The sequence below is a fragment of the Nyctereutes procyonoides genome, unplaced genomic scaffold (assembly GCF_905146905.1).
Source record: "Nyctereutes procyonoides isolate TBG_1078 unplaced genomic scaffold, NYPRO_anot_genome, whole genome shotgun sequence".
Lineage (NCBI taxonomy): Eukaryota > Metazoa > Chordata > Mammalia > Carnivora > Canidae > Nyctereutes > Nyctereutes procyonoides.
This window is the reverse complement of record NW_026575135.1, coordinates 7,233,715-7,261,045: the sequence shown is the minus strand read 5'-3', so window position 1 is coordinate 7,261,045 and position 27,331 is coordinate 7,233,715. Positions and strand designations below refer to the sequence as shown.

General features: G+C 42.5%; 1 protein-coding gene and 1 pseudogene across 1 annotated transcript in view; one reads left to right on the top strand and one right to left on the bottom strand.

Annotated features, from left to right (window-relative positions):
* KIAA1958 (KIAA1958 ortholog) overlaps positions 1 to 12,459 on the top strand; it is a 153,685-nt gene extending 141,226 nt beyond the window's left edge. The window contains exon 4 of the mRNA XM_055302206.1: positions 5,340 to 12,459. Coding sequence (XP_055158181.1) covers positions 5,340 to 6,146 — 807 coding nt within the window. The 3' untranslated portion in view covers positions 6,147 to 12,459. The remainder of the gene's footprint in view (positions 1 to 5,339) is intronic.
* A 9,768-nt stretch (positions 12,460 to 22,227) lies between these two features.
* On the bottom strand, positions 22,228 to 26,801 carry LOC129494830 (60S acidic ribosomal protein P1-like; annotated as a pseudogene).
* Between the last annotated feature and the right edge of the window lie 530 nt (positions 26,802 to 27,331).

Genomic DNA, 27,331 nt, shown 5'->3' with positions numbered 1-27,331 from the left:
CAGACAAGGTAGGTAACAGCTCGTGATCATGGTTTGGTAGCTGGTGAGCCTTACATTTAGTTATTTGTTCAAGGGAGAAAGAAAAGAGTCAAATTAGACTTCAAAATGTCATCTAAATAAGCAGGTGGACACCGCCACCCTCACTCTGTCATCACTATGTGAGTTCCACATAGTATTTTTCCTACAGGTTATTTTCCCAAGTATGATCTGATCCTCACTGACCCATCTCCCTCAAGGCTGCTACCCGCACTGACTTAGACTCACTCTTGAAAACAGAGCATCTTGAAGTCCACACCTATCTTTCTGAATAAAGTAAAATTTGGTAACTGCAAAAATGAAGCCATTTTTGTTGTCAGCAAAGGTTACTTCAAGATTCGTGTTATTCTCCTAGGAGAGTACTTGCAGTTCATAAGCATTTCTCCACTTTCTTTATCCCCTTAGGTAAGATTATCCACCAAGGCATTTGAGGCATTCCCCAAAAGTAACTCTTGGTTTTACTTGTCTTAACTCTTTCAAGTGCCAAAGATTATGGTGTAGTTCTGGAACTTTGGAATTTGCCACACCAGTCCACCTTCTCTGGAGTCATCTGCCCCATGACCAAGGTCTTACCCCTCTGGTCACTTTTACATCAAGGAAACCAAGTTTACAATCCATGGTAAATTTTGACATCGTAAATCCCTATAGAGTTTTTACTGAAGAAAAATAGTTTTGTGCAACGTCTTTATAACAAATTGAAGACTTTGGTAACTTTGGCAAATAACCACCAACCAAATCTCAGTCTGAGAAAACTGAGGAGGCTGCCCATGTGGGCCAGAATGAATGGTTTCTTGTGTGCAAACAGCATAAATTTTGTGACTTGACATTTCTCCAGGAATTGCTTTTGTTGTGGCTTTACTTTGAAACCTGTGATATTCTATACAAATCGAGAAAAATATTCTGCATCTTAAGTCAGCATGGTTCTCCTGACTACAAGGTTAATTCATTGGCTTAATCCACATTTATCAGTTCATTGTGGATCACTGAGGTGCTGCAGGCCTTCTGCTGTGTGTTGAAGACCCGGTTGTGTGTGAGATGTAGTTCTTGCCTTCAGGGAGCTCTCAGTCCCTGCGGGGAGGCAGATACATAACATATAAATAGATAAGACGCTGTGCCATATGGAGAGGGCCTAGGCGTTGTGGGATCCTAGGCGAGAAAGTAACTTTGCTGAGGGAAGCTGGAAGAGCCTTTATTGTAGACAGCAGAATTTGAGCTAGATCTGAAATAATGACCAGAGACTTCCCACATAGAGAAGGTTTAGAAGAAAAGGCATTCTGGTCATAGGACGTAGCTTGCCTAAAGACTTAGAAGCATAAGAGGACTTGGTGGCACAGAGTTCAAGGAGGCTGGAAAATAAAGTACAAAGAGAACGGCAGATTAGGCTAGAGAAATAGTGTGTGTACCAGTTAACTCTTGCTGCAGAACAAACCACCCAAACACTTAGTGGCTTAAAGCAACATTCATTTAATTTGCTCACGATTCTATGGGTTGTTCTCAGCTGGGTTCTTCTACTGGTCTCACTCGGGGTATCCATCACATGGGTGCAACTTGTCTCTGCTTCACGTGGTCTGACTGGGCTTCCCCACGTAGCAACATCAACAAGGATAATGAAAGCAGAACCTGCTAGAACCTGTAAGACCAAAGCAGATGGAAGCAGCATCTCCAGCCCTAAGGCTTGGAATTCATACATTGTAATTCAAGCATATGCTTCATGCCATACTCTTTGGTCAAGATAAGTCCTGGCCAGCCCAGATTCCAAGGGTGGGAAAATAGATCCCACCTCACAGTGGGAAGAGCAGCAAAATCACACTGCAGAGGGGCCTAGGAACAGGGAGGGGGGCAGGTGTTGTGGCTGTCTTTGCAAACAACGTAGAGGGTGGTGAAAGCAAATTGTAAAGTCCTGCCTACAGGGTGAACAGTTTGAAATTTATCCTAAGGGCAACAGGAGCTATCAGAGTTGTTGTCCTTGTTTTAAAGATTTACTTACTATAGGGAGAGAGAGAGACAGAGAGAGAGACAGAGAGAGGAGGGGCTTGGGGAGGGGCAGAGGAAGAGGAAGGGAGAGAGAATCCTCAAGCAGGCTCCCCACTGAGTGAGGAGCCAGACTCAGGGTTCCATCCCAGTACCCTCAGATCGTGACCTGAGCCGAGATCAAGAGTCGGCCGCCTAACTGAGCCACCCAGGTGCCCCTTAAAGGTTGTGTGTGTGTGTGTGTGTGTGTGTGTGTGTGTGTGTGTGTGTTGTGGCTTGTTTTGTTTTGAAGTACTATGGTAATAAGACTTTTTTGCTCAACATCCCTTATTAAGGAACCCTTCCTCTCCTACAGTCCGCTTGGTTACTGAAGAAGCCATCATGTTAAGTACAGTGGCCTACCTTTGGATCAATTGTTTGGATCAGGAATGGGCCAACCAGAATCCTTTCTTTAGATTATTTTTCTACTATAAATGAGAGTTGAACATTGCCAGTACCTGAGGCTGTCAGATGCAAACCTTAGAGAGTGCCAGGGAGTTATGTTTGGGGCTGTGTAAAGAAAGCCACTCTGCAGAGAGAGGCAGAGGTGAGAGACAGAGCCCTGATGGTCTTGGAGGCCGATAAATCGGACATCTCTCTTTGCCTAGGCTTTTCACATGTGGCTTATCAGCTCTTGGGACCAAATGAATCCCAACTGACACAAAGAGATTAACACCTACGAGTGGGGAGGTGCAAGTGACAACATAAAACTCTGAAACCAGTTGAGTTTGAGACTCATGATTATTTTCACTGTTTTTTACTGGTATGTAAGAAAACTGTTGCTTTTCATATTTTGTATGTAGCTACCCTACTGATGGCTTTTCAGCTGAATCTCTTGGGAGTTTCCTACACCAAGAATCAGATTATCAGAAAACAATTATATTTTATCTTTTTCCTTTAGTTTATATACGTGTGTGTGTGTGTGTGTGTGTGTGTGTGTGTGTGTGTAATTTTTTTTCTTGTCTTGCCTGGTTTGTAGAACCTGCAGAATAATGTTATATAATGATATTCAGCAAGCTCATCCTATTCCTGACTTTATAAAAAAAAATTTCTAATGTTTCCATCTTAGGTATAATTTTTATAGTTCTTGTCTGTAAAATACTCTTCATCAGAGTAAATTTTTTTTCTTGCGATCTAAATTTAATTTGAATTTTAAAAATTTGAAATGGATATCAGACTTTGAAGTAATTTTTCAGTAATTAGCAAGTTCATACTACTTTCTCTATAAGTCAATTATATTAACATATTTATTAAGATTGAGTCATCCTTACACTCTGCAACAGTCCTCACTTGTCTTGATGTAGTATTGCTTCCCTACAGTTTTGAATTTGATTTGATAATATGGGCAGTCCGTGCTTTGCATGGTGCCCTGTTAATTGCTACTCATGCATATCAGAGCTGTGTATCAGAGCCTTGTCCTTGTTTTGCAAGATTATATAACATGCACATGTCTTATTTAGCCTGGCACTGTGCAAAACGAAAATTGCCTGTTTATATTCATATACTTTTTTTTTTGGTGTATGTGTCAGATTTGGATTAAAGAAAAATGAAGATCCTTTCCCTTTCCTATGCTCCAAAACTGTTTAAATACAAAAGCTGAATAGACTCCATAAAGCCATCTCCTTAGGAGTGATATATATCTCTGACAATCATTTCACTCTATTTTGGGGCTCTTCAGATCTTTTACTTCTTATTGAAACAACGTTGGTAATTTATATTTTGCTAGAAAATTGTTCAGGTTACCTTGATTTTCAAATTCATAAATATAATGTATATAATGTTCTTTCATATTATTGATTCATTTTCTATAGTTACTGTCTTTCTCATTCCTAATATTGTTTAAATGGGTATTTCCTTTCCTCTTCTTTCTCTCTCTCTTTTTGTCAACCCTCCTAGAAGTTTATCAACTTCATAGACTTTTCAAAGATTACATATTTTCATTTTTTAATCCAAATTTATCTTTTCTAGGTCATTATGTTTTATCAATTCATTCTATTATTTTTGAATTTCGTTTCCTTTCTCTAGCTTTTTGAGCTGAATAATCAGTTTGCTTATTTTCAATACAATTTTCTAAAAAAGTCATTCAAGACTATGATGTTATGAGAGTGTATTTAGCAAATCTCATGCATTTTGACATGGAATATTTTCAGTTTGATTCATTTTTAACTCTAAGTCAGTTTTTATCTTCTCTGTGGCCCAAGGGCAGTTAGAAGAATAAATGTTAACCTGTATAGTTTCTACTTTTGAAAGGTTGTCCGTTGAGACTTTCTTTTGTCCTAGAATGTGTACTTGACCTGAAATGACTATGAGCAAAGTCTAGTTTTCTCTTTCTAGCTCCCTCTTGAAAATAAAGCTCTCTTAATGCCCGGACTTTCTTTTCCTCCCACCATGTCCAAGTGAGGATCTCTCTCTAATTGTCAGTGCAGTCATTAAACTTTCTGTATTTTTTGAAAAATTATTGATATTGCAACCCTATGGATCATTAAGCCAGTGATATTTCAGGGCCTATTTGGATATAATCAGGTGAAGAACTAAGGTCGTTAACTTGCTCTGCAACCCAGACATATCCGTCATCTTTCCCTAATGGCGCTGTATTTAGTGCCAATAGGACCCAATAGTATGTGCAGATTTCAAGGAAATCAATACTGGGATGATTCAGAATTTGTAAATTTAGTTCACAAATTCTTTAGAGAGAATGGTTGGATTTTACTGAAGGAGAAAAGAAAAGAAAGGCTTTCCAGAGAGAAGTGGAATAGTGAAAGGCCAATAATCATAATGAGTATATACATGTATGTGTGTTCTTCACTATTTACAAACCTTTTTGCATCCCCTACTTTATTTAAGCATTACAATAACCCTTTGAGAAGGTCTTTATTTTTTTTAAGATTTTATTTATTTATTCGAGCGAGAGGGAGGGAGAGCACAGAGAGAGAAGGAGAGGGGGAAGCAGGCTCCCCGCTAAGCAGGGAGCCTGATGTGGGGCTCAATCTCAGGACCCAGAGATCATGACCTGAGTTGAAGGCAATTGCTTAACTGACTGAGCCACCCAGGTACCCAGAGAAGATCTTGATTATTGTGTCCCATTTTGCTGTTTGAACCACTGTAGTTCCATGTATGGAATCGAGATCTTCTGCTTGAAGTTCTTTCACTGTATCATGCTAGGAATCAACCCTCTAGAGGCCTACAAAATGTTTTGCCCACAATACAGCCCCCGGTGAGGATAAGGAGAAGGATTAGGGTCTGGCTATTTGGGTTTCCTCAAATGTGTAACCTCAGTGTTTGTCTCATTTGAGATCCCTGCAGCGAAGTTGAATGAGCTGCTCGAGAATTTTTATGTCACCGTTAAGAAGAGCGACGGCTCCGACTTCCTGGCCACCTCGCTCCATGCCATTCGCCGAGGCCTGGACCGCATCCTGAAGAATGCAGGTGTGGGCTTTTCCATCACAAGCAGCACCTTCAGTTCATCCACCAAGAAACTCAAGGAGAAGCTGTGGGTGCTGAGTAAGGCAGGCATGTCGGGTGCTCGTTCTCGCAATATTGTCTACTTCTCTCTTTCTGATGAGGAGGAGATGTGGCAGGCAGGGTGTCTAGGTGATGACAGCCCTATCACTCTCCTGTCCACTGTGGTCAAGTACAACAGCCAGTACCTGAATATGCGGACACTGCAGGAACATGCCGATCTGATGTATGGCGACATCGAGCTGCTCAAAGACCCCCAAAACCAGCCCTATTTTGCCCGGACAGACAGTGTCAAGCGTGAGAGCCGGAGTGGTTCCACTAGAGTGTGTCATGGGAAAATCTACCATGAGCATTCCAGGGGACACAAACAGTGCCCTTACTGCCTTCTCTACAAGTACATGTACATCCACCGGCCACCCACCCAAATGGAGGCCAAGTCGCCTTTCTACCTTACAGCCAGGAAGGAGGCCACGGACATGGGCAGCGTATGGTATGAGGAGCAGAGGATGGGACTGCGGTCTCTCCGGGGAATCGTTCCAAACTTAGCCAAGAAGGTCAAGCTGGAAAACTGTGAGAACTTCACCTTTGTCTCATTTACTCAGGTGTCCAGGAGGCTTGGCTCCCACACTTGCTGTCAGTGAGTCTCCCCTGGGTCCAGGCCACTGCCCTGCTTACCCTGGGGGGCAAGAGCGCCCTCGGGCAACCAAGGCTGGAGCTCTGAGGTGGCAGGGAATGCCGGTGACTTCAAGGTCAGGCTAGTTTCTGTCAGTGTGACCTGCTATTTCTTTGACTTGGGGTTTGTTTTTTACCTGAAAGTAGATGAGTCTGAAAAATTAGGGTATTTTATCCAAATGTGTGTCACCTTTGTTAAATTATAGAATCTAACACCATGTGTCATCATTACATACAAGAGTGAGGAAGTTCATTTTATCTAGTGCCTTTTTAGCACAGATTTTCTTAAAAAAAAAAAAAAGAAGAAAAAGAGACTGTTTAAGTAGTCATTAAAAAAAACTCCCAGTAGCCTAGTAGCTTTAGAATGTTACGAAGACTTTATATACTTTGTTGACTCACACTCACAACAAGCAACTGGAAGGAGATAGATAGACATGTTAGCTATTTCCAGGAGAAAAATTGCACTTGACACTCCCCTCTCTATTTTGCTGATGGATAACTTGGTTCCGCAGAGCAAGCAGCTCTGCTTGATGGAAGCTGGTGGGGCTGCACTCAGTAGTGCTGATAGTCCTGCTCTCAGCACCAGGAGCGACGTGATCTCTGCACCCACAGAGACCATTTTCGTTTTACGAAGAAAGATGAGCGCACCAGAAGATGTTTGGGAGGGCAAGGTTTCCAGTGAACTAGATGGTTTGTACCGTGAGGGAATTTCCAGTAGTGAAAAAGAAGTGGCTTGGAAGAGCAATCTGTGATCAAAATATGAAAAACCTCCTGACGCAGAAGTGCCTATGTTTTATTTCTCAGCACCACGTGAAAGCTATTTTCATTTGAACATTTTTTTTTAATTTTAACAATCTCTTCTTCGTGTCATACAGTTATTGGTTAAGCATCTAGCACCAGATCTGTAAAACAGCGAAAGGTGATTTTCAGGCTTAACCAGGAAAATCCAACAAAGCAAGCTGCAAAGAAAACAAATCCCACAATGTGCTTTCTTAACGAACTTTGAAATATGTTGATCAGAGTATGACTTTCTCAGCCACCATAGATGTCATCCCTTTGGCTGGGCACCAAGTGCTTGGGACATGATGATGTAGGCAGCATCCCAGGTAAGCAGACTCAGCATTTAGGATATAGTTGTAAAAAGCAAAGCATGATGATAGGTTATCGATGCACTCAGGTAAACTGCAACCTGACCACATGTTATCGAAATGTTAGCAGAATTTTCTGATAACCACTCTGAATGAGAAGTGAAGAAAGGAGCCCAAAGAGTGCTAATCAGTAATAATAATGTCCAGGAATCTTTAGGTTGTATTTGAGGAAAGACTGCTACAACTTTATGTTCCTGTGTGTGCTTTCTAATCCAAAATTAAAATTCCAGTCTAAACTCATGTTGCAGGAGTCCTAAAATCAGTCCTAGTTCTTTTTCAAAACATTATTTTAGTATTTAATTAATTGTTCTTCAAAATCATTCACCAGTCGTTGAAATATGTAATCCTTCCTTTACCAGAAAAGACTCAGCCAATGCTGCCTTAAGGTTAAATGTTGTTCCCTTTTTGGTTAAACTGCACGTTTATAATTTTGCTTACCAGTGGATCTTTCCTGAATATGGATTAATTTTGGTATGTCTCCATGTGTATGTAAATAACGTAATATTTAATAATCAGTGTTATGATTTGATATTGCATACTATGCTACTGTGATTTCCGATAGTGGTTTTAGGATTTTGCTTAAAAAAGAGACACAAAGCATTAGGTTCAGTTTCCTTTAGTTTGCTAAACACCCAAAGGATATTTTGTGTTGTAGAAAGCAGATGGTCATTTTTCCTGTCAGTTCTGCACTGAAATAGAAATATAACCCATGTGGACTACTGGGCAGACAGAGCGTGCAGCCTAATTATATAAAACCTCCATTTTTATTTTAAATAGATTCAAGAGAAAACTGCCATTAGGAATCACTGGGATCTTTTCAGATTTTAACATTCCCATAAGTAGCAATAACTGATCCTGAGGTTGTCATCCTTCTGTTGACAGGGGCTTTTCGTCAGCTGAATAATAACCACCTCCACCTCACATTTGTTGCTTATCACTACTTGATGTGCTATAAATCCCCAGAATTCTGAGGTGAATGATTATAATAAAAAAATCAGGAGGTGGAATCTTCAGTGATACCTGATAGAATGAAAGAACTGTAATCTCAGCATCCTAAATGCCACGCATTTCATGCCTCCCCTGGGGAGTGGGAGTGAGAAAGAAGACGCATTGATCAGGCGCTACTCCGCACCACCCATTGGGCAAGGCACTGTGTTAGGTGTGTGTGTGTTAGGTGTGTGTGTGTGGGTGTGCAACGCACACTTTACACATGGGGACGCCTGGTAAACCTGCTAACGTGGCAAAGTGCCTCCTCAACTACATGATCACGTCCATCCTCAGAGGATCTGAGGCAGGACAGAGTAGAGTAGCTAGTTGGGGTGGCCATTGGGCCCTGCCGGCCACCCGCCCGCCCGCCCACTGGGGGACTCCATGCTCTTCCACTCTCCCCAGAGCCAGGAGAAAGGAGAATCTCCAGAGAAGGGAGAGGGGAGAGATTAAGGGCATTTACTCCACTTACCTTTGTTTATTTATTTCACTCAAAAGTGGGAACAACTGTCAGGAACTCACGAGCTCACCTAAGCACAAGTTGCCTCTGGCTCCGCATCAGAAACCGTGGAGCTACAGGTATTGGGGGGGGGCTGTGCAGTGCTTTGGGGGAGCTCTTACCCAGGCACCTTCTGCATCTGCTCTGACAGGAGCCCTGCTAGCCTAGTTCCTCCTCTCCAGATCCCAGCAGTGTCCCCTGGGGAGTTTATTCCTGCAGAGGTGATGGGGGGGTCAGCTTGGAAGGGTGTGAGCCCATTAAAGGTAAAGGTTAGTTTAACCCCGGCCTAGGCGCGTAGTAAGCACGCAATACGCGTTGGCTATTTTAGCTACAACTCTTGGTAATAGTAATAATTAACATTATTCAACTAATCTGCATCACATCGTTCTTATTTCTTCCATTGTGGAGATTCTCCCTCCTTTAAACTGTTAAACTTGAAGAGGAAACCAAACCCGATAACCTGGTCACAAGTCTGCCCATAAATTCTACCTCCAACACAGCCAAGCCCTGATACCTCAGCTGTAAGCAAAAACACGTGAAGAACGGAGATGCCTTAAGAGGCTTTATGAGAAAGCTTTTGCATTGTTTAGTGTGTCTGCAAAGGGGAGTATTTATGGAAGAACCTAACCAAAGTCTTGGAAGAAATGGTCTCCTTGGTTGTGTGGCATTTTCCAGCTCTCCTTGGATTATGTGCTGTATTAATAGCTTGCCCTGACTGCTAAATGGTGTTTGAAGAAATGTGAAATTCTATTACTTGGATTTTTTATTTAAATTCGACCCGATTAAAAGCAGCAAGCCCTGCATCCCAGCATGTTCATTGAGAGTCACTGGGAGAATCTGGACAAATTAACCTTCATGTGGAAGCTGAAGCCTCTTGCTCTACTAGAAAGAGAATCTGACCGGCAGCTCCTTCCCTACTCGGCAGTTCTGGGCTCAGTCTCGTCCGTGATAAAATGGGATCATTGGAATGGATCATCTGCAACGTGAACGGTTGTATTACAATTCCTGAAGCCCATATAGTTAGGAAGCGGCAAAACTCAGAAGCAAAATTCCCAGTTCCTCAACATCATATGGTGAATCTCCTTAATTTTGAGAGCTTCTTACTACACTGGAACACTGTCTTTTGAAAAAATAGTTTTCTTGAATTTTCAGGTTTCACAACTTTTCAAATTATTTTTGTGCTGTCTCCAGGCAGCAAAATGTTGATTACTTTTCTCAGTTTAGGCTAATGATAACATTTTAATTAGTTAAGTAAACAGGATGTTTAAATATTGTGTTTATGAACACCCATCACTTCGTTGCTTTTACTGAAACCTGGGTTGCTAACCCCCCTTTGAGCTAGTAACCAGGTACCTTTAGGCATCAATAAATGCAAACAACAAAGACCTCAAAGTTACCTCATTTGCTCTACATGAGATCCAATTTTGTCTAAGTTAGGCCCCATGCACATTTAGAAACGGTTAACAGTCCTGAATAGAAGAACATATTAAAATTTCAAATTCACATATATCTTTAAATGTTTTTGCTTTGGGGTTGAATTTTTAATGCTCTGTATTAAAAGAAAAACATTCAGTTGTTTAGTCAATGTTCTTAAAAATCTTTGTTGCTTTTCCCCCATATGAATTAATTACCTTCGTAGAAATGTGAGTGGAGGGAGAGATTTGTGGTGACCTAAGGACATGTTCCCTTCCTGAGAAAAGAGGAGGCCATGTGGGGTGATTAACTTACCTCCCGGAATTCCTATGTATTCTGTGTCCATAAATCTGACATCACAGGATTTCCCAAAACTCCTTTGACAGAGGCTGCCCATCCTTCTGGCAAAGTCTGCCAATTATTACAATTTTACAGGCTTCTAGTTCTTCACAGTTCAAGAAATCCAGAGATGTTTCTCATGTTTAGTTGTTGATCAGAATCAGATTTCTATGCTCAATTATAGTGCTTTATTAATCTAATGCAGCTGATATGGAAGTTAGTAATTTCAGGAAATATTTATTAAAGCCAAAAAAAAAAAGATCACTGGGTTATATTGGATGCATATTGCTTCCATTACTGTTAAAAGCAATTAGTTAGATCCTTCCCCCACAATGAGATGAGAATGAGTTCCTAAGTGTTTTATGGTCAAAATAATTGATTGATTAATTTGCATTTAACTGTAGTTATGTTACAGTTTAAAAAAGTTTCTAGAAGGTTCACATTTGACCAACACTGTGGTAAGTGCTTTCTCACAGTTGCCTCATATTCTCACCTAATCTCACAACAACTCTGCAAGGTAGGTCTAATTATTTCCATGTTACTTATCAAGAAACCAAGGCTCAGAGAAGTTAAGTAAATTTCCCGAAGTCTCACCGAGCTTATTAGTGGGAGACCTTAAGTTTGAACCCAGGTCTTCTGACTCCCAATCCAGTGCTCCATTCATGAGGCAAAATCTTTCAGGGGCACAGAGGGTCCATTTATCACAAAAGTTTAAAAAAAACACAATTTCTGTTTGGGAAATACTTCATTTCTTAAGTCGTATGGTGGCACACCTTATATGTTCTCTCTTACTAATTGACTGGTCACTTGGTATGATGGAAAGCCTGATGGTTTTCTGTGAACATTCTACGTATTGAAAACTTTCTGTCTTTATCCAGTAAATAACTTGTATTACCTATTATCTACCCTAATGGGCAGACGGTCACACCAATTTATTCTAATAAAAGTCAAGTAGTTTACTAACTGCACCTGTTTCAACATTCGTATCATTGCTAAAATGTCACAATGATATGTTCATGTGTTTTACTTCTGCTTTTTAAATTTGATGTCAAAGGACTTTTGTAATCTTTAGGCTAAAGCACCCTCATAGCAAAATATACTTACCGTAGTCATGTGTTTTCTATTCCTCTTTCCTTTATCAGGAGATGTTTATTTTCTACTTTGAGACTTAAAAAACAATAGGTTATAAGTAACTCTGAGATCGTGGAGTCAAATTCCCTCATTTTACCAATAAGGAAATTGAAGCCCAGAGATATTTAAGGGGCCATCCAAGGTTAACAAGACAGGAAGTAGATTCAGGACTAAAAGTAATCCAGAACTGTTTCCTCTATACCATAGCTGGGGAGATTTGGATTTTTAAAAACTAATTATTGAATTGCATTTGGCAGAATGACATCTGGCTAGCAGGAGTCCCCACTGAACTCCCAACTTCCTAAAGAAACACTCATAAAAATCCCAAAGAAGGCTAAGTCTCAGTTCTAGAATCTAGAAGGAATTGGTGCAAGTGATGAGGCATGCAGTAGTGGATTGAGGCAAAGTCCTCCAGGTTGTAGCTCACTATTTTCTCTGGCTTCATGTCATGACATGGACATGCTGAGAAATAAAAAATGTGAAAGATATTTAATAATCCATTTTCTTCACCATCCGTGTCTGTCTGCTTACTCTGGATCAGATCTCCTGAGTCAGAGAAATAATGGACTGATCCTCCTCTTAACCAGGTGGCAGACCATGAAGATTCTCTATCCCACCCTCTCTGCCTTCTCCCTGTACCTTCTCTTCATTCAGTCCAAGACTCCCAAAACCTTGGGCTAAAATGTGAGCAGAAAGCCAAAAGACCTATTAGAGGCATGGTGCATTCTGTGAAAAATGTCCTGTAGATGAGGACAAACACAGCTAAGTAGCAGGATATGCAAATACTGTGATTTTTCATGAATGATACTGGTTCAGGGATCCAGAAAACAATAGGAAGGACTAGGAAGACACTTGAGTAGAAAAGCATTAACCTTGAAATTGGACTTGAAAATATGTGCACCTCCTTAGCCACCATGCCATCCATATACCCACAAAAGAGAGTTAACAAACGTACATGGACAGCACAGCCAGGGGCAAATAGTGGATCTAGGAAGAGAGGACCATAGTTGAGGATGAGTAGAGAGGAAAAAAAAAAAAAAAGCAAAAAGGGGCATATAAAAAAATGACTGAACCAAGGAAAATAAACAGCTTCCAAGAGCATTTGTAAATGAAAGCAGTCTACTATGAGAAACAGGAAAATGGTAGGATTCTTCTGGTTGTAACTGAAAGAACAGAAGAATTGCTTCCGTGCAGCAATAGTTATCTAAGAATGAAAGTGGGTTTAGAGAAAAAGGTGCTAGAATAAAATGAAAAAGAAGAGAGATCAGAAAGAAGAATTGCAAGGAAGCTAGAAGCACAACAGATTACAAAATCCACAGTGAAGCTGAAAAGAACACTAGAGCTTAGAAACCCTGAAATCAGTAATGTGAAGGACAGACTTGAGATTTTCTTCCTCATGCTCTTTCAAAAGAAATAGATGAAAGCAATGGGGAAAGGTAATGGATTTGGAAGACAGAGCATTAGCTAACATTCCTGGGGTTTGCTTTCCTGTTGGAAACACTTTATTGAAAAAAAATAATATATATATTATTAATAATATATATATATCATCAGACTATAAAAATGAAATCTTTCCTGAACAGAATGAAAGTCTATGTTTTTAGGATGAAAAGACTCACTGCATTCCAGCTCTACCCACCTACCCCCCCCAAAAAAAAGGGGAAGAGACTTGTACCCAAGCATTTCCTGACAAAAATTTTAAGTACTAAGGATATAGAATGAAAAAATGCTGCAGGCATCTAGTTAAAGTTAACAAGTTGCCTATCAGAAAACAAAAGAGCTTTCTGGCTTCAGCCTCCTGCTCTATAGCACCAAATGCCAGGAAACAATAGGGAATTTTGAGGGGAAACATTGTGGAATTCTGGAATTTGATCCATGTTAAGATACAAAAGGATTTTTAGTTATGACAAGCATTCAGGAAATAAACCATTTACGGTATTATTCTAACAAATTGTACTGTAACCTACAATGTTTGGTTTTTTTTTTTTTAAAAAAGCAATTTTTACTTAATATAATCTCAAGGGACTCTGGGGGTATTACACACCAGATCATTTACCCACTAGATGAAGGATATGTGGGCTTTTAAATAGGTAGGATGGCTGGAAGGCACGTATCTAAATGTGCCCATCCTCACATGAGTGGGCTTCCCTAACGCAAGAAAATGTACCTGAAAATCATTGCCGTATCACAGCATCGTGTTCCTTCATTTTTGTCACTGAAGTAATGCATCGTCATGACCGTATAAATAAAGAATTCAGATTCATCCCTTACAGATAAAATTTAAATTGCCCGCAGGTTCCCCTGCTCCCACTCAGAACACAAGGCGGAGAGGTTCCCTTGCTGTCAAGCGAGCCCAGGCAAGGGGTCTGGGAGCCTGGCCTGGAGCTTGTTGGGGTCATCCCACCTGCTGTCCCCGCTCCTCCAATTCAGAACTAACAACACGTGCCAAACTAGAAAACCATGGAATCTCCATGATCCTTGTTTTAGAAAGAGAACCAGGGAAAACAGACCCTTGTTTTAGAATATCAAAAAAAGTTCAGTCTCAACAGCAGGAAGCTGGCCTGGGGCAGTGACAGTGCTTTCCTTAGCTGTACTCGAAGTTTTAAATTCCGATATTAAGGGAATTGAAGCAGCTAAAACAAAAACAAAAACCCCAACAAACCTAATTAATTACTTCTGGAGTCTCCTGTCAGCGTTATAACTGAAGCTGGGTTGTTTGGTTTGGTTTCTCATTTGCTTGCCCTGGAGGGACTTGAAAAGACCCAGGAATGTTGAGTATCACTGGCCTTAATGCTATACTTCGTGGCACTGCAAAGGTTTATCTGTGCTCCGAGTCTCTTTGCGATTTGAACTCTCAATTTTCGACACAACCAGCATGTTTGCTTTAAATTCAGCAATAGAAGAGTTAACAGGTTGCTTTGCATTTGCTTCGTTTTTCATTCTGAAGCACAGCAAACCTCTTCCAGATGGAGAGAGTCTCTTCTGGATGGGTTCCCAGGGTAACCTTTTTTTCCAGGGTCCCCTATCGCTTGGCCGTGAATGACAAAAGTCTGTTCACTGTAACTATTTAGGTGAGAAACGCGATGCTTTTATTTAGAATTTTAAATATTTTCTGTGTGGCTATATGTTCCAAATGATGGCAACAAAGCTGTGTCCTAATGTTTTCAGTGTTGTGGGTATGTTGGGGTTTGTTTTGTTTGTATGTTTTTTGTTTTTGTTTTTGTTTTTGTTTTGTTTTTTTTTTTGGTGTAGAGGAGGGTATCTATCATTTCCTAACACTGGAAACATCACTCTGAATAATATAAGAAATGATAAGTAACTTGAACGATTTTAATGTACCATTTTCAACTTTTTCTTTCTCCGCCCACTGATGCCTGTGCGTGTACACACGTGCACATGTGCAGGTGGGGGCATACGTGTGGGAAAGCACATGTGGCATCTGTATTCTGTCGTAGTGTCAGAGGTGGAAGGGATTTTCTTGTTCATCTAGTCCAGCTCTCTAGTTGATAGTCTATTAGAGTCTGTTGACGATTTGCAAGGTTCTGGGTTTTTTGGGCTTTTTTTTTTTTTTTTTTTTTTTTTAGTTGTTTGGTTTATGTATGTGCAGCTTGACTGTTTAACCCAGATTTTTGGAAATAAAAAAAATTAATGTATATTTTGTCTGTTTTATTAAAATAACTTAGTTATTTAAACTTAATCAGCAGTATGTATGGTTTCTGAATTTTTTCTTTTCTTTTAAAGATTTTATTTGAGATAGAGCGAGAAAAAGAGAGTGTGTGTGTGCACAAGGTGGGGCATGAGAGGGGCAGAGGGAGAGGGAGAAGCAGGCTCCCCGCTGAGCAGGGAGCCCTACTAGGAGCTCCATCCCAGGACCCTGAGATCATGACCTGAGCTGAGGGCAGATGCTTAACCGACTGAGCCACCCAGGCGGCCTCTGAATGTTTTTTATTTTCATATCACATTCCTGGAAGTGATGTTCTCCTTTGTAGTTTACAACATAAGGACATTTTGAGCAGTGCTTTGCTCACATGCTACACTCCTGAGCTGATGCTCTGAGTGAAATTGTTCTGGCTGCCCCTCCCTCTGGTTCTCCAGCTTGGATTTCTTCACTGGGTGGCTGGGAGCCCATTTAGGAAGCCCTTGTAGGTGACTGTATATTGTCCATGGTATACATGCACCTAATTAATGTTTCTCTGCTCTCTAAATTATTATTTTTGGTTTTGGAAGAGTATATTTAATCCTGAAAACATTTAAAATAGACATTTACGGCTCTACATCATTGCTGAAAAAAAAGAAGGTTCTGAAAAAGCTTTCCAAATGGGTATAATGGCGATAATGGTGAAAAGATGAGATGTTTCATTGGGAATTATTGACCCTCGGGCAGACTGGCTGTCGTCTCATTGTCCCACTTAGAGCAGTGCTTTTTAAAATTTAAACTTCTGGACCAGTTTAAAAATTTAACAGAAGATATTGACCATTTATTTTCTCAGGAAAATGCATATATGGACGCAGCATTTTATACACAGAAACCCAGGCTTAAATACTCTTGCATTCAGTTTTATTTTTTTAGGAGCTGTCTTTTTTGAGATCTAGTCTGAAAGACTGAAGGATTTGCTTCAGCATAATCCAGAGGGGGGTAGTGTCAACGCAAATGTAGATGATACACAAATTGGCTTAGAGTAGGTCACTGTTGGAGCAAGGGGTCCATGCGGGTTTGTTATACTCTCCTCTGTCCTTTTGTACGTGCTTGAAATTTTCTATAAGGAAGAGTTTAAAACATCAACAACAAGTGCCTGGAAATCCTACCACCCTTCTCACGGACCCCATAGAATCACAGAATCTTCCAGCTGAGAGGAAGGACCCAAGAAGAGATTAGAGTAAGGATGCTGGCAAAACCAGGTAAGACACCCACACAACACCTGGGGTCGATTTTCAGGCCAGAATGCTGGGTTGGAGAAGGACTGGCAAGAACTGGTGACATTTGAATTGTTACTAGTAACAGTACCTCATTTGCACCTGCCAGATGGGACATATTTCTGTTCTCTCCCTTTACTGCAGAAAGTAGATCTGTGGAAATCTTGAGGGGCCTGATTCCAGCAGCTGCAAGAGAGCTGTAGTCATGAGGTACAGATGGAGACGTGACCCAGTCCCGCTGAGGGTGCTGGGAAGGTTGCACACCCAGCCTGGAGGTCCAGGGGTCCGGGGTAGCACATGGTTCTCTAGGCCTCAAGGACAAACACTCCCAGGGGTTGCCATGGAAACAATGTGCTACCAAGACCTTGAAAGGACCAAAGAAAGTGCAGGCGAGCATCAGCAAGGGACGTGGAGTGTGGGCAAATGTGCCAGTGGCCTGGGCTGCCCTCACTCTCACTTAGGTGCCAAGACATTAGTTTCCAGTGCCTAGAGGAGGGTCTCCGTGACCATAGGAGAGCCTATGCTTGGCTCATTCAACTTGTTTCATCTCTTTTTTCTTGCCTTCTCCCAGATTACGACCTGGAGCCTCAGAAGGTGTACAATCCCGTCTTCCTTCCCCAATGCATTTTCTTTTCCTTTTCTTCCTTTCTGTTGCCCTATATCAGTTCTCCCCCTGTCTAGGAGCATTTTCACTACTGTTTTTTGCTGGTAAGACACTAGGGACAGCCACGAAAGATATTAAACAAGATATATTTCAGCAATAAACAAGATTCTTGTATTTCTCACGGGATCCCAAAGAAATAATGATGAGAAATAAAAATTCCTGCTGGAGTATTTACAATGTACTCAGCTGTTGAAATGTTCAAAATGCAATCAAGGAAGTAATTTAGCACATTTCTAATACACTTAACTACGGTCATGATGTTGAAGAGTTTGGCCAAATTTTAAAAACCCAGTGAATCCTTCAAGATGTTATTAAGGAATCTCACCCTCACAATAACAAGTGCACTTTTGATAGTTAGTAGTGAATATTGTAGTTGTGGTTTGTTGTTATTGTCTGTCCCAAAGATCATGACCCAGAATTGAAAGGATGCAGTGTGACCTCCCCCTAGGCAGGGAACAGTATGATCCAGATGTTTCCTTTTGCACTGTATTCTCAGGACATGTGTCGACTATGTTTGGTTTGGTTCCCTGTCACGTATTTCTCTCGCTTGCTCACGTCACTCATGATTTCTCGCTGTAACTCTCCAGCCAGAGCACTGTTCCCCAAGGGTTCGCCATTCATTTACTTCTTCTTCCACAATTGCTGTGATAGCTGAGTCCACTTGGTCTGTTATTTATTTGATATTTTCTTTAAATTGATTCATTTATTTTTTACTGGAATTTATTTTAAAGCAAATAATAGTAGTAACTTTTTAAAAAATATATTTTATTTATTTATTCATGAGAGACACAGAGAGAGAGGCAGAGACACAGGCAGAGGGAGAAGCAGGCTCCATGCAGGGAGCCCAACGCGGGACTCGATCCCGGGACTCCAGGACCACGCCCTGGGCCAAAGGCAGGTGCTAAACTGCTGAGCCACCCAGGGATCCCCTAGTAGCTTTCTTTTAAGCAGAGTTTCTCAAACCATTTGGGTTCAAATTCCAGCTCTGCTTCTTACTAGTTCTGTGACCTTCCACAAGTTATTTGACCTCTCTGGGCCTCAATTTCTTCATTTTTAAGGGAAGGACAACAATATCTTATAAGGTTGTGGTGAGGATTAGGTAAGAACATTAACACATATGAAACACTTAGAACAATGCCTGGTACACAGTAACCGTCAAAAACTAAGGAACAGATATGTTTATTGTGTATAACATAAAGGCTGTATTACTTGAAATAAACATAGAACTATTGCAATTTAAGATGTTTGCCCATATAAACTCCAAGAATCGTCTCTATCACCATCAGTGACACAATAACCACACTTTCGGAAAGAGCTTGACCACTGCCCCCACCTCCCATCCTTTCTGAGATTATCTTCTCATTGGCTTCCATGAGAATTTAAGGTGTCCCAGTCTCCTGGTTTTTCCGGCGCGTCTTTAGATTCTTTGCTGAGCTCCTCATCCCTTGACCCTCTCATTTATACTGATTCAATCTTATATACTTTCTTGGGGCAATTTCATCCACTCCATGGACTTAGCATAAGGAGACCTGCATTATCTAAACCTTTCTCAACTGAGGTCCTTCCTCTGAACCACAGAATGCAGAAAATGACTCAAGTACCTAACTAGTACTCTACCAGTACTCAAATACATATCTAGTGCTTTGTTCTATATGTACAAGAGCTAAAATAATTGCTCAGAAACAAGTTCTGGATGCAGGGGAGAGATGTGAATTCATCCCAGACAATAGAGGCCTTAGGGCATTAAGGCTTACTTCTCTAGTGGAGCTCCAGTTGAGAAAGGCTCCCCAACCCCATGTCCCCACCCTATATTTCTTTTTTTTTAAGATTATTTATTTTTTCATGAGAGACACACAAAGAGAGGCAGAGACACAAGAGAAGGAGAAGCAGGCTCCCTGTGGGGAGCGCAATGAAGGACCTCATCCCAGGACCCCGGGGTCATGACCTGAGCCAAAGGCAGCCACTCAACCACTGAGCCACCCAGGAGCCTCCCTTAACCCTATATTTCTTCCTAAGGAAATGGCACCCGTATCCACCTTGTTGTGCAAGCCAGAAACTGTACAGTTATTCTGGAACCTCGCTCTGTCCTCTCCCCAATCCTCTGTCATCCTCCATAATCATTTTCCACTAGTGGATAATTCTCTCTAGCTTAATATCCTTTGACTCTCTTCCCTTCCATTCTCCTCACCGCCAGCACCTTGGGCAGTCCATACCATTTTGCCCCATGATCGTTTAAAAGCAACCTGTAGCCTCCTTGTTCTCACCAGTCTACCCACCACTTCTTGGGAAAATCTCACTAAATATAAATCTTATTCCGTCTTAATCCCTCTGCTGGCTCTCCAAAGCCTTTCTGATAAGCTCCACACCCTCCACATGCATTGCTGGTCATTCTGTTATACTGTCTGCTCCCTCCCTGTCATTCCACTCCTTGCTCACCTTCTGCTCGGGGTAACCTCCCCCTTTTACCCACTCCCCTGCCATCACCCCTTCTGCAAAATTCTTACTTCTCAGCCTTCATGTGGCATGTTGTACCTGTGAGCTCCTCTGAGGGGCAGTCAGTCCTCTCGGTTCTGCTGTCTCAGAAGTTGGCAACGTTGAGCAGAACCTCCACGCAGATGAGAGTCCCCCTGCGCCGTCTCCTGTTCCAGGGAGCCAAGTGTACTCGGGGGGAGCAGCTTTGCATCTGTGAGCGTTTGACTCACAAAATGGTTAAACTGGGAGAAGATCGGTTTTCAAATGAAGGTCTGCGCCTCTGGAGAAGGAGGGCAGCGCCCCGGTTTGTGGCGGCTCGGAGCCTGTACTTTCGCTGTTGGATGATGTCCTAAGATAAGTTGAATTAATAGCTCAGTTATGAAAAATGACGGGCTGGCACAGTCTCTTGTTTTCTTAACAGAGCTGTGGCTGCCAGCTTTGCTGTATTCGCTAGTCTTGCAAGGCTCTGAGTCTCCTGGGAGCTCCCAGTAGTAATCACATCTGTGGCATGGATGTTTCCAAAAGGCTGCATTGGAGAGTCAGCCAAAGATGTATAGCAGCTAAATTACTTTTTTAAAAAATGTATTTATTTGATTTGCGGGAGACAGAGCACGAGCAGATGGAGAGGGAGAAGCAGACTCCCCGCTGAGCAGGGAGCCCAACGCAGGGCTGAATCCCAGGACTCCGAGATCTTGACCCGAGCTGAAGGCAGACGCTCAACTGACTGAGCCCCTCAGGTGCCCCTGAATTACTTTAAAAAAAAAAAAAAGATTTTATTTGTTTTATTTAGAGAGAGTGAGTGTGAGGGGAAGGGGCAGGGGGGAGAGGGACAGAGTCTCAAGCAGACTCTGTGCTTGGTGCAGAGCCCAACATGGGCCCCATCTCATGACCCTATGATCATGACCCCGAGAAGATCACGACCCTGAGATCACAACCCTGAGATCACAACTGGAACAGAAACCAAGAGTCAGACGCCTAACTGTGCCACCCAAGCATCTCAGCTAAATTACTTGTGATCAAAGAATTTTTAACCAGACACTCATGGCGGGGCTGCAGGGAGTCTAGGAACTGCCCCCCTCCCAAAATGATAGGTTTTTAGTATATGTTCATGTGTACATTTCACTTGCAGAGAGGGTCCACTGCTGAGGACTGAGATACAGTTGTTCCCTTTGGATGATCAGACTGAGTTTACCCATCCATTAAAATCCTTGAACACAGGGGGCATCTGGTGGCGCAGTTGGTTGAGCACCCAACTCTTGGTTTCGGCTCAGGTCATAATCACAGGGTTGTGAAGTCCAGTCCCATAGTGGGCTCTGCACTCAGCAGGGAGTCTGCTTGAGATTCTGTCTCCCTCTATCCCTGCCTCCAGCTCGCTCGCTCTCTCTCTCTCTCAAATAAATATTTAAAATAAAATAAAATATTTGAACACTTGTCATGATATATCAGGCACTGTCCTAAGGACTAGGGATGATGGGGAAAAAAAAAAACATCCACATAAAAGCATCTGCCCCTGTGACCCTTATATCCTAGTAGGATAAGGCAGGCAACAAATTGAGGAAGTAAGTCACATTCTATTTTATAAGGTGCCAAGAGCCACAGGGAAGAATTAAACCAGGTTGCACTGGGGAGAAAGAGGTTAAGAAGGCATCATTGAAAAGATGACACTTAAAGACTGGAGCTGTTGAGGGAACCAGCCACGTGGGCATAAGGGAGCAGGGCATGTCAGGTAGAGGGCACAGCAAGTGCAATGGCCCTGAAGTCCCAGAGGCATCCACAGGACTCTCTCTTCAGAGTTGCTTTTGCTTGACATTAAGGCAGACAGGAGGGGCTAAGAATACATCAACACCTTCCAGAAGAGTGGAAGGGCTGAGCGTCTCAGGTCAAACCAGTTTTTGTTTGATGGCCCAGGGTGGTTTGCCTCACCGAAGATGCACAGAACAAGGATATTGCTCTGGATCAGGGACGGACCTTCGTTATCATTCAGCCCTGCCGGTCCTCCTATGGGATAGACACATATATACGTTTGGTTCAAATTCCAATGGTCATTTTGATCATTGGCCATTTTCAATAGATGGCCTCTCAGGAGAAGTACTTAATAACTCCAGGGGGGAAAGTGAGAGTACATTAAGATTCAAGGGGAGGACTTCACCTTGTTTTCAGCTAAATTCTTTTTGTTCCAACAGCTAGACTCATTTGACAATATTTTGTATATTTGTAATTCATTATAAAGATTTTGACTTTTAGTGAAATGGAAACTCATCAGAGAAGAAACATTTCATGATCCTACTTATATTTCTGGAAATTTTATTGTGGTAAAATATACATAAAATCAACCATTCTCAACATTTTTAAGTACATTCACATTGTTGTGCAATAATCACAGCTATCCACTTCCAGAACTTTGTCATTCTCTGTTCTGTAACTCTGTACCCATCAGACAAGAACTCATCGTTTCCCCCTCCCTCCCAGCCCCTGGTAGCCACTGTTTTACTTTCTGTGTCTATGAATTTGATACTCTAGGTACCTTATATTAGTGGAATCATACATTTGTCCTTTTGTGTCTGGCTTATTTCACTTAGCATAATAGCTTCAAGGTTCATCTATGCAGTAGCATGTACCAGAATTTCATTCTTTTTAAAGGTCACATAATATTCCATTATATACATAGGACATATTTTTTCTTTTAATTTTTTTATTGGAGTTCAATTTGCCAACATATAGCATAACACCCAGTGCTCATCCTACCAAGTGTCTCCCTCAGTGCCCATCACCCAGTCACCCCAACTCCCCACCCACCTCCCCTTCCACTACCCCTTGTTCATTTCCCAGAATTAGGAGTCTCATGTTTTGTCACCCTCACTGATATTTTCACTCATTTTCTCTCCTTTCCCTTTATTCCCTTTCACTAATTTTTATATTCCCCAAATGAATGAGACCATATAATGTTTGTCCTTTTCCGATTGACTTATTTCACTCAGCATAATACCCTCCAGGTCCATCCACAACGAAGCAAATGGTGGGTGTTTGACACATTTTGTTTATCCATTCACTCACTGATGAACATTTGGGTAGTTTCCACCTTTTTTTATAGTGAAAAAATTTACATTTAGATTTATAGCCAGCTGGACTCAGTTTAGATGATCCCAATTTTGTTGGCAACATCCAAAGCATCATAGTCAGGAGCCAGTCGAACATATGCTTTCTTCTCTCCATCAGGCCTGATCAAGGTGTTGACCCCATAGAGCTTCTTCACAGCCTGTTTGATCTGGTGCTTATTGGCCTTGACATCCACAATGAACACAAGTGTGTTGTTGTCTTCTATTTTCTTCGTGGCTGACTCAGTAGTCAGGGGAAACTTGATGATGGCAGAGTGATCAAGCTTGTTTCTCCTGGGGGCGCCTTCGAGGATATTTGGGCTGCCTTCCGAGACACAGGGTCTTGGGTCGTCAGAATGTAGGCAATGTACGTATGGATCTTTTTTTTGTGACTGCACACCTTTCAGCACCACTTTCTTAGCTTTCAAAGCCTTTGCTTTGGCTTTGGCTTTGGGAGGGGCAGGGGCTTCCTTCTTCACCTTCGGCGCCATCTTCATGAAAGGGAGTTTCCATCTTTTTTAGCTGCTGTGAATGATGCTGCTATGAACATGGGTGTACAAACATCTGTTTGGGTCCCTGCTTTCAGTTCTTTTGGGTATATGCCCAGAAGAGGAATTGCTTAGCAAATGGTAATTCTGTATTTGATTTTTTGAAGTACCACTTATCCTGTTTTCCGTGGTGGCTGCACTATTTTACGTTCCTACCAAGAGTGCACAAGGGTTCCAGTTTCTCCACATCCTCACCAATCCTTGCTTTTTTGATAGTAGCCATCCTGATGGGTGTGGCTGTGGGTTTTGATTTGTATTTCCCTAATGAGTGATGCTGAGCATCTTTTCATGTGCCACACTTAACATTTTATAAGCATCTCTCTGGCTGCTGTACTGAATGTTCTTAGCTATGGGGTGAGGTGAAGGGCAGGAGGCAAATGTGGAAAGAGGAAGACCAGTTAGAAGGCTATTGCACTTGTCTAGGTAAATCACAATGGCGGCTTGGAACAAGGTGATGGCAGTGGAACTGGTAAGAAATCATGGGATTCTGGGTAGATTCCGAGGTGAGAGTCGTTGAGATTCCAAGAGGAGTGTGAAAAGGAGTCTAGAATGACTCCTATATTTGTGGCTGTGCAAATGGCTATTTACTGAGATGGGGGACCCTGAGGGAAGAGTATGTGGGATAGATGAGGTGTCAAGAGACTGATTTGGGGCATGTTAAGTTTGGATGCCTATTAGACTTTCAAGTGGAGATGTCATGTTGACAATGGATATGAGAGTTTGGAGACCAAGGGTATTTCAATTATCTTTTGCTGCTAATAAAATACCCTAAAACATAGACATTTGAAACAGCAACAATATATTATTTCTTAACAATTCTGTGGGTTCACTGTGCTACGCTGGACAGTTCTGCTCTACGTGGCATCAGTTGGGGTCAGTCACTCGGCTGCTTCAGTTGGTAGCAGGCCAGAGCAGGACGGTCCTGTGATTTCACTGACTGCCTGCACCTCAGGTCTACCATGTGGCCTCTCCGTGTGCTTAGCTTGCAGCATAGCATGGTGGTCACAGGGAACAGACTTCTTATCCAGTGGCTGGCTTCTCCAGGGAGGATTAGAGCAGAAGCTGTCAGAACCCCTTTTTTTCTTTTTTTTTAAATTTTAGTTAGCATACAGTGCAATATTGGTTTCTGGAGTACAACCATCAGGCCTCTTAAAGGATAGGTCCAAACTGACTTACCATCTCTTCTACTATATCCTGTTTGTCAAAACAAGTCACTGGGCCGGCTCGTGTGCAAGGGGAGAGGAAACAGATGCTACCTTTTGATGAGAACAGTGGCCTGTGCCTACGGGGATGGGAGGAATCAATGGCCACCATCTTTGGAGACTAAACACCACAAAGGGAGAGGTCAGGGCTGGTGATAGAAGTTTGAAAGTAATCAGAAGATAATCACTATTTAAGCCATGGTACTGGGTAGGATTACCCACCCAGGCAATGACTCTAGGTGGTAGGAAAGAGATGGAAACGCTGATCTCCAGGGTAGTCCAACATTTTGCACTTGGAAGGAGGAGAAGCCAGCCAATGAGACTGAGAATAAACAACTAATAAGTAGTTGGAAAACACAGGGGAGTGAGGTGGCTGAAGACAGATGCAGTTAGCATTTTTAAGAATGAGGGCGTGATCAGTCGTGGGAAATGCTGCTGAGAGTTCAAGTGAGACTGGGGAAGAAGGCAGACAACTGAATTTGACCAGGTGGACGAGGGTTGGCTCATCCCGAGGAGGCTGTTGATGTCCTCGGGGTAACAGCTGAGAGGGGATGAAGACTGAGAAGTAGGACTCAAGGTCCTTGGGGACTTGGAGTCCCCAGACATACTGTCAAGGACACTGGCATGGCATGACTTTTTAAAGGTCGGGCGGGGACATGCATTTTTAAGAAGTGAATTTAAGTTTTCACTTAAATTCCAGTTAACATACAGTGTAATATTAGTCCCAGGTGTGCAATGTAGTGATTCAGTCCCTCCACACACCCATCACCTGGTGCTCATCACGATGGGTGCTCTCCTTGATCCCCATTACCTGTTTCCCCTTCCTTCGGGTGATCAGTAGTTTGTCCTCTGTAGTTAAGAGTCTGTTTCTTGGTTTTAAGAAGTGAATTTTAATTTTTTTTTAAGAAGTGAATTTTTAAATTAAGTTAAAACAATATTCTGGAGTTCTAACAACGAATGAGCCTAGAGCCCAGGCGTGAAGCCCTGAGCTGCTTCCTCCTAAGGCAGAAGATGCCAGAAGGCCCCAAGAGAAAGCCAGGTATCAACAATGCAGGGAGGGAGACAAAGGTGGGACTGAGGAAAAGATGGAAGGCAGAGACTTATTTTGGTGGTTGAAACAAATTCCAGAGCTCACGGTAGGGTGATTGGGAAGGGACATGGCGTGGATGGGTTCAGGTCCGCAGGTGCCGGGCAGGCAACTAAGTGCAGGGGAGGGAGGGCACAGGTGACTAACTGTGGTGACACGGAAGACTGCAGGAGGAGGTGTGGGTGAGAGATTCGGGTTCCAGTTCTGCTTCCCCCCTGCCTAGCGGTGTGGCATGCGGCTGAGTCAGTGCAAATAAAAATAAGGATTACCTCCCATGACTGGAAATCCCAGAGGAAGGTTGCATATTTTAGGGATTGTTTGACTCGGCAACTCAATGATGGCATCAAGGACCCAGCTACTTTCTCTCTGCCACCCCTTATATGGCAGTGGCTTCATTCTGAGACTTGTTCCATCTCACGGTCACTATGGTCACTACGTAAATATAAATTATCTATAAACATACAGGTGTGTATTTCCTTTTACACATCTAGAGGGAGACTCCCTTTTGTTAGCATTCTCAAAGGTGAAAACGTGTCTTTTCCATCAGCCCAGCAAATCTCTCCTGGAGTCTCATTTGGGTTGAATTTGGTTAACGTGTCTAATCCTGAACTAATTCCTGTGGTCTGCAAAATGCCACGTGCTGTACACTGGCTGTGGCAAAAATGACCCAGATCAGCATGTCCCCTCCCCCTTTCAAAAAAAATGAGCCCTACATTGGGTGTAGAGATTAGTTGAATGAATGTTTGAAATATATCCAAAAAAAGGGGGTTCAGCTTTTTATTGAACGGGTTACAGAAGAGGGTTAGTCAAAAAAGACCAAAACCCACGTCATCATCCGACTCCTTGATTCCTGCTTCCACTCTCTTCTCCTCAGTGGGGTGGTGGTGGGGGGGGGATGTCCTGCTGGGGCAGGTCCACCAGCCCCTGCATCGCAGACGAGGCTCCCCATGTAGACACTGGCCGCGACCTTTGCCAGCAAGTCCGGCTGGAGAGGGTCAGCATTTACACCTGCTGCTTTAACGAGGGCACTGATCTTATCTTTAGTGACCGTCAGCTCATCATTGTGCGGGATGAGGGCCAAGTAGGTGCAGGCGAGCTCTGAGATGGAGGCCATGGTGCGGGCAAGTGCTGCTGGGCCCGGGGCTGGCGCCAGTCGCTGGATGAAGTGAGGGCCTCACCCCAGTGCGGCCTTAGCTTCTCTGGAAGGACGAGTCCCACAGCGCCTTTGGCCTCACTTCTGATTATCACAGTATACAAATTTGTCCAAATCTATCCACACAAGACCAGCCAAATTGGACTTTTGGTGCTTCAAGATGGCCCCTATGTCTGCTCTGCTTTTGTGCAGGCTCTTCCTTTGCTTTCACGGTTGCTCTCCTATCTTTCCTGGCTGAGAGTCTCTTCTTTCAAAAGCCAAGTTCAAATGCTTCTTCTTTTTAAATAAAGATCCACTTACTGAAGCAATCTCTATACCCAATGTGGGGCTCGAACTCATGACCCCAATGATCGAGGGTCATATGCTCCACCGACTGGGCCGGCCAGGTACCCCCCAAATGCTTATCCCAATGTAGGCTTCCGTGGCCTAGCCAGGTTCATCCTCTCACTAGGAAGGTGCAATCAGTGTTACCTCCTAGCGTGCTGGTCTGACCCGCTCTAGA